We start from the raw sequence: 14,168 nt of genomic DNA, 5'->3' as shown, positions 1-14,168 counted from the left end.
AGACACGTGCCATGTGTGGACGAGCTTTGTCCTGTTGAAAGATGGCACCACGATACTGTCACATGAGAGATAACACATGAGGTCACAATATATCCATGACGTTCCATTGTGCCGATTTACCTCAACCACCACCAACCGTAACCTGAAGAAACGCCCTATAGCTGCCATATAATAACGCCAGTAATAACACTCTCGGTCTGTTACAAATTTTTGAGGAATGAGACCTCTCTCTAGATCACTGCCATATTGAACGACAGTGGTCATCCGGGGCAGTGCACAACCGCAGTTCGTCGCTGAAAACAAGGCGACGCCATTCATCTGTAGTCCTTGCTACCCGGTCACAGTGCTAGTGCAACCGCAGCTGCTTCTGCTGTGATGTTAGCCGCAGCCCGCACATAGGTTGGTAATTCCCTAATCCAACTACTGCTAATATGCAACAAATGGTTGAGATGAAACATTGCAGTGAGTCCACCAACTACTTATTCTCTCATCGCAGGGGCAGCTGTCAAGGCGTTAGGATGGGCTTCGCTTTCGACGCCGTCAACCCGCAGCGCATCTATACCTAGCGGGTTGCCGTCAGCACAACCCCTGAGTTCAGGTACCTGGCTCATCGCCCTGAGGGCCTCCCAGTATGCAGCCAGAGGGCTCAGGAGACAGTAACCGGGTCGCTCCACACGTACACCTCTTGGTGCATCCGCCGCAACTTCGTAGCCACTAGGAAATCTGTAACCTTTCGCTGCGCAAGTATTACTGTCCGCCCAGAGCCGGCTAGAGTCAGATCTGTCTTTGCCAGCCACCAACTGACGTACTACTACCGTTTGGACAGCGCCTCATATCGGTCGTCGCCTCCGCCACCCAGACGGCAGAGCTGCCGTGACCTGTATTCCCAGCTTTGGTGTTCTCTGCCATGTGCTGCTCGTGAGATACGGATCTGAATACGTTTTGAAGATAGACTTTTTATCGGTCAAGGGAACTTAATCTACGCTCTCAAGAATCTATTTTCGTTTCGTTGATGAACCTTTTCTTCACATTAGTAAGAAGAATTTCTGGAGAACATTTATTTTCTTTCGTACTGCATCAGAAACAGCATACTGTTTGTATTCAAAGTCTACTTGTTCAGATAAACAAAGTGTGTTTAGCTCTATTCGTGATCTTGTGAAAGTATCCCGAGTGAGAAATACTTCAGTATGTACCTGCTGCACAATACGGCGGTCCTCACTTGCGTTTGGTCAGACGAGATCGACTTGGAACCTGCGGAGGAACGTGCCTACCGCAACGTTCCCATTCAGCCTGTCACTGGGCCAGTGGCACGTATGAATGTGTCACTAATCTTGGTATTGCATGATTCTACCAGCCGAACGAATGGAGACCCATGACTGAAGCCCCTTTGAAACTCTGTCATGTTCTGACATGGTCAAGTCACGATATGTCACCATCGTTTATGTTCAGTGTCAAAGTACAATAACCACTCATTGATGGCATGTGGCAGCCATATCAGTCGAGGGTATATAAAGTGTGTCGGGGGATGCGGAAGATAGTGCAGTTGTTTTTGTAATGCGGAAATGGAGCTATTTATGTGATGTCAAACGGGCATGATCATTGGCTTTCAAGCCCAGAGTGGAAGGATTGCCAGTACCGCTACGTTTGAAATCTGTTCGCGTGCTGCCGTGATTAAAGTGTACCATGCACGGCGAAATGGCGCTATCCAAAACTAGCGCTGAGGCAACTGTGGTGCACCACGAGCCAGAAATGACAGGGGTGAAGAACGGCTGCAGAGATGTTTATCGCCGAATAGATGTGCAACTTCTGCCACCAGGGCTTACGCCAGTCGGAATCCTGGGAGAACCTATCCCATGGAGCGGGACGGCGAAATGCCTAGGGGTCACCCTAGACCGCATGCTCACCTGGAAGCATCACATCAGTGATGTGAAAGTGAGAGCAATAGGGCGCATTCGCGCCCTGTATCCGCTGCTAAACCCTCAGTCGTCATTGCCACCGCAACACGGCGTCACGCTTTAGCTAACATTGGTTTGCCCACTGTTAGAGTATGCGGCCGTGGTCTAGGGGGAAAGCCGCAGATGTTCACTTTGTGACTCTGCAGTGGATACAGAACCGCGCCCTGAAGACTGCTATGCATCTTCCGAGGCGCTTCTCGACGCGCCAACTCCAAGGAGGACACCGGAATCCTGCCTCTCCGAAAAAGGATTCGCGCCATCGCCAGGAAGTTCTACGAGAAAGCAGGCCACTTCCGCAACCAGCTCATCCGAGGACTGGGCCAACAACCTCATCACAGGCCAACCACGCGATGGCCTGACCTGCTGAGGGATTAAATGTTAGTAATCCCCCATCAGAGTGTGTTTATCTCTTTTTCAGGCTCCACCAGCAAGGACAAATCAACAGGAATGGTAAGATCTATTCTCTCCCCCCTAGGAACCGCAGGAGTGACAAATTTTTGTCTAAACTGTATCATCTAGATCCAAGGACTGGCTCGTCTTTTCAGCATCAGCGTCAGCGGAAGATAGTGCAGTTGTTTTCGTAATGCGGAAATGGAGCGATTTATGTGATGCCAAACGGGCATGATCATTGGCTTTCATGCCCAGAGTGGAAGGATTGCCAGTACCGCTACGTTTGAAATCTGTTCGCGTGCAGTCGAGATTAAAGTGTACCATGCACGGCGAAATAGCGCTATCCAAAACTAGCGCTGAGGCAACTGTGGTGCACCAGGAGCCAGAAGTGACAGGGGTGAACAACGGCTGCAGAGAAGTTTATTGCCGAATAGATGTGCAACTACTGAGCGACGGACCACCCAGATGAACCAAGCGGCTACCAACAGTGTCTCCACAATGACCATTCATCGAATGTTGTGGCGATTGGCCCTCCGCAGCAGTCGCCTCGTTCATGCATCCATGCCGACTGCTTTTCAGTGGTGATGAAGGCTGGAACTTGCACGCCAGTGTCAGAACTGGACCTCCTCTGGATGGTATCAGGTGGCCTTTCCAGACGAACCACGTTGTATCCTCCACTGGACAGATGGCAATTGGCGTGATTGGCGCGAAACGTCTGGAAGTAAACTCAATGGAACAATCGTCGGAAGCGTCTAGGACAGAGGACAGTCCCTGAGTGATCTCGTAATTTCGGAAGGCATAATGGATCAACAAAAGTATGCATTTATCCATGGAGTCCATGTCCGCCCCTACATGCAGTTCGTGTTTCCTCGGCACTATGGCGTTAACCAGCAGAAAAACTCAACGTGTAACAAAGATCACAGTCTATGTTGATGGTCTAAAGGGCACCATGATGAGTTTACCGTACTCCAGTCGACACGAAATTCCTCTGATTTAAACGCAATCGAGACTCTGTGGGTGGATCCTGATCGGACTGTTCACGCCACGGATCATCAATCGATAAACCTGCAGTCGGTGGGCTTCGTATCCCTGTCGGTATCTTCTAGAAGCTGACTGACTCTCTTCGTGGACGTCTCGCAACAGTATGCGCTGCAAAATGAGGCTATTCAAGCTTTCGTGAGTTGATCGCATTAGTGTGACTCGACAGTGTGATAATGCTGTCTCAGATGGGTACACAGCATGGGTGAGTCTTTCAAGCTGATCCCTTCACGTCTGACGCTCTTCACGCCCCATATATACCCTACCAGTCCTGATAGACACACTAAACATGAACACCACTAATGCCCTCTGTCGTCCTATTTGTCACAGAGAATTGCAGCTCTTATCGTTAAAATACTCGACGGTGATGTGTATGTGTACCAAGTTAGAGAGACAGCCAGCCATGTCTTCTGAATGCTTCACTTTTCTTTTTTTTGTCAGGTATTAAATTAGAAACCCAGTAAAGCGCTGTGTAGTTGATGATCGTGTCGATGAGCCCCAGCGTAAGTGAAAGTTAGAGCTGCTGGCAAAACAGCATGTATCTGAGTAGACAAGGAAAACTGTGTTATCAAAATGGTTCAAATGGCTCTGAGCACTATGGGACTTAACATCTGAGGTCATCAGTCCCCTACAACTTATAACTACTTAAACCTAACTAACCTAAGGACATCACACACATCCATGCCCGAGGCAGTATTCGAACCTGCGACCGTAGCGGTCGCGCGGTTCCAGACTGGAGCGCCTAGAACCGCTCGGCCACAGCGGCCGGCCCACTGTGTTATCCAGTGCTATCCTAAATATTATTCAAACTGTGCACTGAGGAATTCGTAAAGGATACCAAGGAGAAATTTGGAAACGGAATTAAAGTTGAGGGCGAAAAAATGAAAGCTTTGAGCTTTGCTAGTGACATTCTAATTCTGTCAGTAATGGCGAAGGATTTGAAAGAGTAGCTGAGTGCCATTGATGTCTTCAGAGCAAGTTAAAACATGATGCTGACTTCTCTCATTAATTAGCATACTCTTAGCAACTATACAGGTCACTTTGTCCAGTAGAGCCTGACACCTGCACTCGTGTGTGCCTACCTGCAACGCCTGGTTACTTTTTTGAAGGCGAGCAAAAAAATGATTCAAATGGCTCTGAGCACTATGGGACTTAACATCTCAGGTCATCAGTGCCCTAGAACTTTGAACTACTTAAACCTAACTAACCTAAGGGCATCACACACATCCATGCCCGAGGCAGGATTCGAACCTGCGACCGTAGCGGTCGCGGGGTTCCAGATTGGAGCACCTAGAACCGCTTGGCCACCAGCGGCCGTCTCAGGGCGAGCAGGTAGGTTTGAGAGATCAGTGAGAGGACGTATGTCTCAGTCTGGCAAGCTCCGCTGTGAGTGCAGCACATAGCGTACGTAGCAGTTATTTAGAATAAATACCTTGTTTCCTCTCTGTAATTTGAATGGAAAAGAGGGGAGGGTAGTGAGTAGTTTGACACTACCTACTCAGGATTAAAGTGTGTGAACACAGGAGTCAGGAGGCTGCAAGTGAACAGTTGTGTGCGGATTAACATCAGCAAAGGCAAAACAGCTGTAATCGAATGTAGTCGAATTAAATCAGGTAACGCTGATGGAATTAGCTTCGGAAATGAAACACTAAAAGTTTTGAGTTATGGAATTTGGACAGTGAAATAACTGATAATCGCTGACATAGAGGGGGTAAAACTACAGACTACTCATAGCAATAAATACGAATCTCAAAAGGAGAAATTTATCGTGTAAATATAAGTATATGAAAGTCCTTTTTGAAGATAGTCGTCTGGTGTCTAGCCTTGTAAGGGAGTGCGGTGTGGACGATAAGTTGTTTAGATAATGAGAGATCCGAAGCTTTAGAAAAATGGTGATACAAAATGTGCAGTTTTAAAGCATCGACAGCACAGCGACCAGTGCAGCGCAGCGAAACGGCATCGAGAAGGCTCTGACCCACGCACTAATTGAAAGAGCGGGCAGCGCCATACCTCCAGGAAGACGGAGTTCAACGCCCCCTGTCAGCGCTGACTTAACCAGCCGCCCATCGCTGGTCGGGCCCAGTTTGCTCGCAGACTTCGTGACCATCAATACTGAGTGATAAATAGTAGCACGATACTTACCTTGAGTTCTACGACCAGTGATACTGAGTAAAAGTGATTGCATGTAAGAGGCACAGGAAGCACATCAAGCCCCCTGATAACGAGAAGTTAAGTTATGTCTTTCCTTTTTAGAAATAATTTGTTCTATAAATCTGCAAGTGTTATGTACATATCATTTTGGATTCCTGCCACTGGCCATCGGGACTTCTCTCTTTCCTTGTTTGCGTCGGTGCTGACTCCCACAATAGATGACATAACACGAAAGAATGTTCAAGATTAGTTGGTTTGATCGATGAGGAGGTACCCAGTCGAATGGGAGACAACATAAATTTATTTTTCAACTTGACTAAAAGATTTGTTTGGTTGATAGGAGACATCATCAAGCATCAGGAAACAGTCATTTTGGTTATCGAAAAGTGTGTGGCGGTGGTGTGGGCGGTGGGTGGGATGGGGGGCGGCAGGAGGTACGTGTTAAAATGTAGAGAGAGAGACAAAGGACTGAACACAGTAAGCAATTTCAAATGGATGTAGATTACAGTCAAAGTAGTCCCATACTCAGTAAATGATTGTAGGAGAACAGATGCAGGAATCCAGTATCGTCATTATAGGCGAGGTACGAGTGGAGGAGGTTTGTTGTTTCCTTCCTGCAACACGTAATGAAGTGTCAAGCGTGTATGTGTTTCATGTGAATGACTGTAATGAGAGCTTGTACAGCGTAGTGTCACTTCCTGAGACACTGCAGAGAGATGTGGAATTTCGTTCAAGACACTGGCGCAAATATCTACATCTACATACATACTCCGCAATCCACCATACGGTGCGTGGAGGAGGGTATCTCGTACCACAACTAGCATCTTCTCTCCCTGTTCCATTCCCAAACAGAACGAGGGGAAAATGACTGCCTATATGACTCTGTACGAGCCCTAATCTCTCTTATCTTATCTTTGTGGTCTTTCCGTGAAATGCACCCCACCCGAGTTCCTAGAAGCATTTCCGTAACACTTACGTGATGATCAAACCTACCAGTAACAAATCTAGCAGCCCGCCTCTGAATTGCTTCTATGTCCTCCCTCAATCCGACCTGATAGGGATCCCAAACGCCCGAGCAGTACTCAAGAATAGGTCGTATTAGTGTTTTATAAGCGGTCTCCTTTACAGATGAACCACATCTTTCCAAAATTCTACCAGTGAATCGAAGACGACTATCCGCCTTCCCCATAACTGCCATTACATGCTTGTACCACTTCATATCGCTCTGCAATGTTACGGCCAAATATTTAATCGACGTGACTGGGTCAAGCGCTACACTACTAATGGAGTATTCAAACATTATGGGATTCTTTTTCCTATTCATCTGCATTAATTTACATTTATCTATATTTAGAGTTAGCTGCCATTCTTTACACTAATCACAAATCCTGTCCAAGTCATCTTGTATCCTCCTACAGTCACTCAACGACGACACCTTCCTGTACAACACAGCATCATCAGCAAACAGCCGCACATTGCTATCCACCCTATCCAAAAGATCATTTATGTAGATAGAAAACATTTGTCATCAGGAACCTTACATCGCCTCCTCTTCTCCCCTTGCTGGCTAAACACTGTCAGTAAAAATAATCCACCAGCAGGATTCGCAGTGGCTCACCTGTTAGTCCATCCACAGTCGTGTGCATTAGCGACTTCGGTTATGGTGGCAGATGTAGGTTACGATAGTTATGGAGAAACGAAGAGGCTCATACAGTGTGTTCAGCCTTTGGACTGCAGACCACGAAAACAGCAATAATGTGTTATTCCAGAGAGATGTGGTTGGTGTGACTCACCTGCAGGTCCCTCCATCCTCGCTTTCCCCAGCCGGCGTTCAGGTCCTGCCAGGCACGCTTGCCCCAGGCAGAGCCCAGGTCCTGCCAGGCACGCTTCCCCCAGCCGGCATTGAGGTCTTGCCACGCGCGCTTGCCCCAGGAGGAGCCCAGGTCTTGCCACGCCCTCTTGCCCCACGAGGAGCCCAGGTCTTGCCACGCTCGCTTGCCCCAACCGGCGTTCAGGTCCTGCCATGCTCGCTTCTCCTCGTCTGACTTGTCTTCGTCGCTGGCGGCTGGAGATGCGGCGGCAGCAGCGGGGGCGGCCGCAGAGACGGTGTCGGCGGCGGGGGCCTGGGGGGCAGCGAGGGAGCAGCTGGCAAGTGCTGCGAGCAGCGCCAACAGCAGCAGGCTGGCGGTGGCCGCGCGGGGGCGGAGGCCGTGGCGCATCCTGCTGCAACACACCAGATTGGGACGTTCAGCATACACTGCCAGGGTCAGAAAGGCCCACATCCAGGGCCGGTTTAATGCCTAACCGAGGCAAGCATGCACTTGGGGCGCCAAGCAGAGGGTGGGAGGGGGGAGGGGAGGCGTCAAAGGTACCCCAACTACAAAATTCATACTCTGCCGGAAGAAAAGCCCTCAAGAATTGCTCTTCAAACACACTAAAGGGGAGGATATAACCAAATTTTACAGCAGAGTACTGCGTGGAGTACAGGAACAGTTCCGAGACGATCGCTGTTTGTATCAACATGACAATGCACCGTGTCATATGGCAATGGTTTGTGGACAGTAACATTCCTGAAATGGACAGACAAAACCCAGTGGAACACTTGGCGATGAATAAAGACCCCAACGTCGCTGCAGGACCAAAGACCAACATCACTACCCTCCATGAGTATTTGCCCTCGAAAACAGTGGACGTTCTGTGACCTTCATTTGGACCTCAGGACGTGTCGGGATACAGGACAATGAACTTGCTGACCGCCTGGCCAAACAGGTTACCAGTAAACCAGTTCTGGAGATTGGCCTGCCGGAGACCTATTTGCGATCGGTCTTCCGCCTCAAAGTTTTCACGATCTGGGATACTGAATGGCACACCATCAATACACCAAATAAACTCCGTGTTATCAAGGAGACAACAAATGTGTGGCGGTTATCCATGCGAGCCACTGATAGAGAATCTATTGTCCTTTGCCTGTTCCGCATCGGCCATATTTGGTTAACACACGGTCACTGCCTCTGTTTCAGGGACCCACCTCGCTGTCACCGTTGCTCCCCTATAACTGTCGTCCATACCTTGTTGGACTGCCCAATTTTAGCCACTCTGCGGCGGGCTTTTAACCTTCCGAGCACCCTGCCTACGATGTTGGGTGACAATGCATCAACAGCAGATTCAGTTTTATCCTTTATTCGTGAGGAGTGTTTTTATCGTACCATCTAAGGGTGGGAGTCTGGCCTTCTCTCCGAGGCCTCCACCCTCCCTCCAATTTCAGTCTCTATCATCCTTTCTGTGCATTTTGTTTGCCTTGTTGTTCGTCTTTTCCCTACATGTGTTCATCTCGCCTTGTTTTTTTGGATTGGACATTTTGTGGTGTACTTTTTCCCCGTTTTTTGTTCCTTTCGTTTTCTGTTTCGGTGTGGTTCCCCATTCATTTTATCCAGTTTTACCTCCCCAAATTGAATTTGGGTCTTGTTTTACCTTGAGTCTTGCTTCCCTCAGAAAAAGGGAGTGATGACCCTGTAGTTCGCTCCCTTTATATCCCAAACCAACTAACCAAGCTCTGGTTTCGGTTGTTGAAGAGGAATGGACTGTTATTCCTCCAAAGACATTCGGACACCTCACTGAAAGCGCCCCCTGCAGTGTTCAAGGCATCAAATAGGCAAAGGGTTGACTCACCCCACATAAGTGCCCACTAGTAGGTGTTTGGATATTTTTGATCAGAATGTGTACAATGTATGATTTTTAACTTCCCTGTTGAAGATCGTGGTATTATTTTCGTCCGAAACAGAGTTCTGGCCCAACCATATTTTCTCTTCGACGATGTATCAGTAGAGAAGCAATGTGCATTCGGGCTGTCCCTGGAACATTTCAAGGAACAAATCATAACAGCCTTCTGGAATGTGATGTGTTTCTTATACTGCAGTTTCAGTATGCTCAATATGGTGACAGTGTAGACAGAAGCTGGAGGAATTCCTTGCATATCACAGTCCCATGCAACTTGAGACGAACTTCATGCTGTCTGCGAGTGCACATGATCATGTCATGTGGACCAGGAATGTGAGAAAGGGCTGCGAACAGGATGAGGAGTCCTTGAGCGACGCAGCTAGCGAGGAATACCGTATCAGATTTGGTATCAAGATGCATAGCTCCCAGTACTGATAGGTAATACGTAAGTGATTAAGAAACAAATCTGACATTGCTGAAACCGTGCTCACACTGATGTCTGTATAGCTACAATTTTAGTTATTAAAATCTGTCCTGCAAAGATTCACAAAAGAATAAGTGTAATGTTGCGAATAAATAGCGGACTTAACCGACCAATCACGAAAGTGCGCCCCTCGCGTGAATGTATAGATCACGAGCGCTACATCTCATTTAATAAAATAACCTGAACTTTTATTCTCAATAGTGAAACGATATGAACTGAAGAAACATGTAAACAGATACAGTGCACTGTTTCGTGAATGTGGTGGAGCTCGAAGGGCTATAATAAGATGCCGAAATCGTTGCTGTGATGAATGATTACAGACTGGCTTTTGTATAAGGTTGATTTTGAAGTAGCGTTCCCCTCATTTTTGTCTGGATTAATAGTTGAGGAAGCATTCCGTATATCGAGACTTCATTGTAGTAATAGTCTCGAAAACACTTCAGAATTCACTCTCTTTAAAGTTACTGCTAGGGACCACGGTCTGTGTAGAAGAAATTTAATAAAGAAATCGACACAGCTTTAGAAGACATGACGTAAGGAAGCCTCCAACAGATAATCTAGAGAATAATCAAGAACAATTTGCTAGAATTTAACTGTTCACACACATTAATTTGACCACCTGTCAAAAGCCGGAGTAACCACCTTTTGCGGGTGCGGACCGCTGCGAGAAATGCAGGAAGTCACAGAGGCTCTCGACGGTACCGACAGAGATATGGAGCCATGCCTAGTGCAGTGTCGTGGTCAGCTGCGCTGGGCTACTCGGCTGAAGATCCATGGCACGAAGAGCCCGATCGAGGTGGTCCCATAGATCCCCTGTTGGGTTTAAATCCGGGAGATGGTGACGAGGCGAATACGGTAAACTCATTCTGGTGCTCTTCGAGCCACGCACGCAAACTGCGACCAGAGGGGCAAACTGCATTGTCCTACTGGTAGACAACGTCTTTCTCAGGAAAGACAAACTGCGTGTAGGGATGCATATGGTCCCCAAAAATAGTTGCATACTTGTACTGATCAACTGTGCCTTCCAGGATCACAAGAACACTCAGGGAATGCCACAAAAACATTCCCAAAGATAATAACGCTCCCTCCTGTGTTTGTTTCCAGAAGTCTCACCGTACACCCGAATGCCCATCTGTCTGGGGAAGCATGGAAAGGTCATCTGTCGCCACCCTATGAACGCCCAGTTCCGGTACTGGCGTGCGAAACCCAGCCTTCGTCATCGATGAACAGCAGTCAGCGTGGTGCCTCCTATGGAGGCTCATAAGCAACAACGTTTTCTTTGCTGTCATTGTGGAGACACTGTTGGTAGCCCCTTGGCTGATCTACGCAGTCAGTTGTTCAACGGTTGGACGTCTATTCGACCGTGCACATCTTCCCAAACGTCGTTCATCTTGTCCTCCATCGCCCACGGCGCACCACTGTTTCCTCGGCGCCAGTTTAGGAAACCCCATTTTGACATTCCAGGTGGCACGCGAACAGATTTTAAACTTAGCCGTTTCGGAAATGCTTCCATCCATGCCTCGAAAGCCAATGATCATGCCTTTTTGTAAGTCGATAAATTGCTCCAGTTCCGCGTTACAACAATGACTGGACAGTTTTCCGCGCCTCCCGTCAGCACTTTTTATGTGTCCCCCTCTCCCCCCCCCCCCTGCTAGTGCTGCCACCTGCTATCTGCGAGTGGTTGTTACACAATGACGTCACATTAATGTCACTGGACCGTGTACCTTTGGCTGGCTGGCTGATTCGGGGAAGGAGACCAAACAGTGAGGTCATCGATCCTATCGAATTAGGGAAGGATGCGGGAAAGAAGTCAGCTGTGCCCTTTCATAGGACCATTCCAGCATTTGCCTGAAGCAATTTAGGGAAATCACGGAAAACCTAAATCACAATGGCCGGACGCAGGTTTGAACCGTTGTCCTCCCGAATGTGAGTCCAGTGTGAGAACCACTGTGCCACCTCCCTTGGTGTACCTTTGGAGTTCATTGTACGTAGCCCTCCCTCCATGTGAAACCTTTAGTATACAACAACTTGCGCAGTCAGTGTCGCCGATGCAGTAATGAATCACTGCAGGGACTTCGTCACACTTTAAAAAAGGAAACGTTTGAAACCTTTAAGCTGACAATGCAATAATTATCAAGTTTATGTGCCTTTGAATCCTTCTGGACTGTGTGGATGATACTTTTCCGAAATTTCGTTGGAATGCGTCCAGTCTCAAAGGGTCTACTAATTAGAGATGGGCAAAACTGTTCTTTTCAGAGATCGGATCAGAACTGTTCACTCCCTGAAATGAACTAGCTCTTTTTCATGACTCACCACTCATTAACAATAGAAAATAAACGGAAGGCACATTGCCCTTTAAACTTGGTTTATTCCAGTACTATACCTGTATTTTGATCTTATTTGATCCTATTTTGAAGTAACACAGATAATGAGTAAGAATTTTGTATTGTTTATTGAAATTTCCACGATATGACAAAGTTTTTGATTATTGATTTATTTTGCACTATTGTGGTTTTTTGGGTGATCGTAAAATGTTGTAACTTGAGATTTACATTAACAGTATATTTGGCTATAATGTATTAAAATTTCATTAACCTCGTACAAACACATCGCAAGCCATATATTTTTAAAGTGAACATTTCCTTCCGAAGACGCCTAAAATCGCAAAATCCGTACCAGAATAAGAAAAAAATATATAAATTTGACTGTAAGACTAAAGTGCTGCATATAGCCTTACGCAGAATAAAACAAGGAAAATATTGGTGTATGACATTTTGTGATACGTTTATCGGTTTGCTCGTAATTAAAGCGTAAATTCGAGTGTCCATAATAAAAATCCTATAGTAAGAGGAGTCGTCAGGAACCTAATCTGATCAGTTTAAACAAATAAAAATAAAATAAAAACAAATGATGTATACATAACATAATAATGTAATATACATAGCGGTATTACTATGAAGAACAATATCCAGTAGAGATGAACTCTGATGCAGAAGCGCTGAGTCAAGCAGGTCGAGCCGCGAGCTGTATTACTGCGTGAGCTAAGACCGCAGAGACCAGAGTGACACCTGAGTTGCTTTGCTCAACGCTCTGGCTAGAGTCGAGAATGGTGGGGTGAGCGTTGAGCGGGCGAGTTCCGAGGGTGGGGGGAGCGGTGAACGGCCACCAGTCACCCGCTCCGAGACAAATCGTCAGTTCTCTTGCGAGCAGGTTGTTGCAAGTAGTTCTTATGTTTTCCGCTAGGAGGCTCTCTGTCCTGTTGCTCGCATCAACTGCCCAGAGGGCAGGACGTGCGACTGAAACGATCGCCAACAGAGTGCGATGCTAAGTGAAGCTGCGCCAGACACTGCACGCGGCAGAGGACACACAGAGACGGCACGGCATATGTGAAACACAAAATCCAATGGGGCACTGCACATTGCAGGCAGCCAAGGTAGAAGCAGGGCAGAGGCCGGCGCCGGTTGTGTTGTGTGGCGTGCACTGTGCTCTGACCAGCAGAGGCGCCGCTGATATGCTCCGTCTCTCTCTCTCTCTCTCTCTCTCTCTCTCTCTCTCTCTCTGCCGTGGGAAACGTTTGGAGCTTTTTTTTTCTGAATCACTGATTGTTCACTCCTTTGAAAGATTCAACTCTATGAATCAGTTCAGGAGCGGATCCCCCATCTCTACTACTAATTAGTATATTCGTTTCGCTCCCATTCTCATAAACGATTTTAGATATTTAGAGGGAATGTTATCTATGTCCTATACATGCTCTCTTGCCTTCCAAAATTCTTTCAAACTTTGTTTGTAATCCCCTGTGGTTTCTGGACTGACTTCTGATTCTTCTTGTATGTCGTCAGCAGACACTAGAGCCAGCAAACACTAGAATTAGTTCAAATGGTTCAAATGGGTCTAAGCACTGTGGGACTTAACATCTGAGGTCATCAGTCCCCTAGACCTAGAACTACTTAAACCTAACTAACCTAAGGACATGACACACATCTATGCCCGAGGCAGGATTCGAAACTGCGACCGTAGCAGCAGCGTGGTTCCGGACTGAAGCGCCTAGAACCTCTCGGCCACAACGGCCGGCTCTGGAATTAGTGAATACTACATATGCAGCTACAACAGCGGCAGCGTCTGGGAGGCAGCTTCTGGATGAATTAAAAGGTGAAAACATTTTTCCAGAAACAAGATTGAACGAAATTCATAATCCGAGTTCACTGGACACGATCCTTAGTCGAAATCTCGTACAGAGAACTGAACTCACACCGGGGTACAAACAGCGGATGGGTAGTTGGAGAATAAAGCAGTTAATTGATAAGTGCGTCTGATGCTGGCAACATGTTCGTTTTCCGAAATATTTTGCCCACTGCAGACTGAGATTTTGTCATAGACCCAGTGAACTGATTTACAATCTCTATTAGTAAACGACTAAAACGATCACACAATCC

At 47.2% G+C, this 14,168-nt stretch overlaps 1 protein-coding gene across 1 annotated transcript in view; it reads right to left on the bottom strand.

The window, feature by feature from the left end:
• LOC126094957 (prothoracicostatic peptide-like) overlaps positions 1-14,168 on the bottom strand; it is a 701,489-nt gene that overhangs the window by 290,527 nt on the left and 396,794 nt on the right. Inside the window, exon 2 of the mRNA XM_049909612.1 lies at positions 7,328-7,757. Coding sequence (XP_049765569.1) covers positions 7,328-7,757 — 430 coding nt within the window. The remainder of the gene's footprint in view (positions 1-7,327; positions 7,758-14,168) is intronic.

This window comes from Schistocerca cancellata, chromosome 8, assembly GCF_023864275.1.
Source record: "Schistocerca cancellata isolate TAMUIC-IGC-003103 chromosome 8, iqSchCanc2.1, whole genome shotgun sequence".
NCBI lineage: Eukaryota > Metazoa > Arthropoda > Insecta > Orthoptera > Acrididae > Schistocerca > Schistocerca cancellata.
This window is presented reverse-complemented; position numbering and strand designations above follow the sequence as displayed.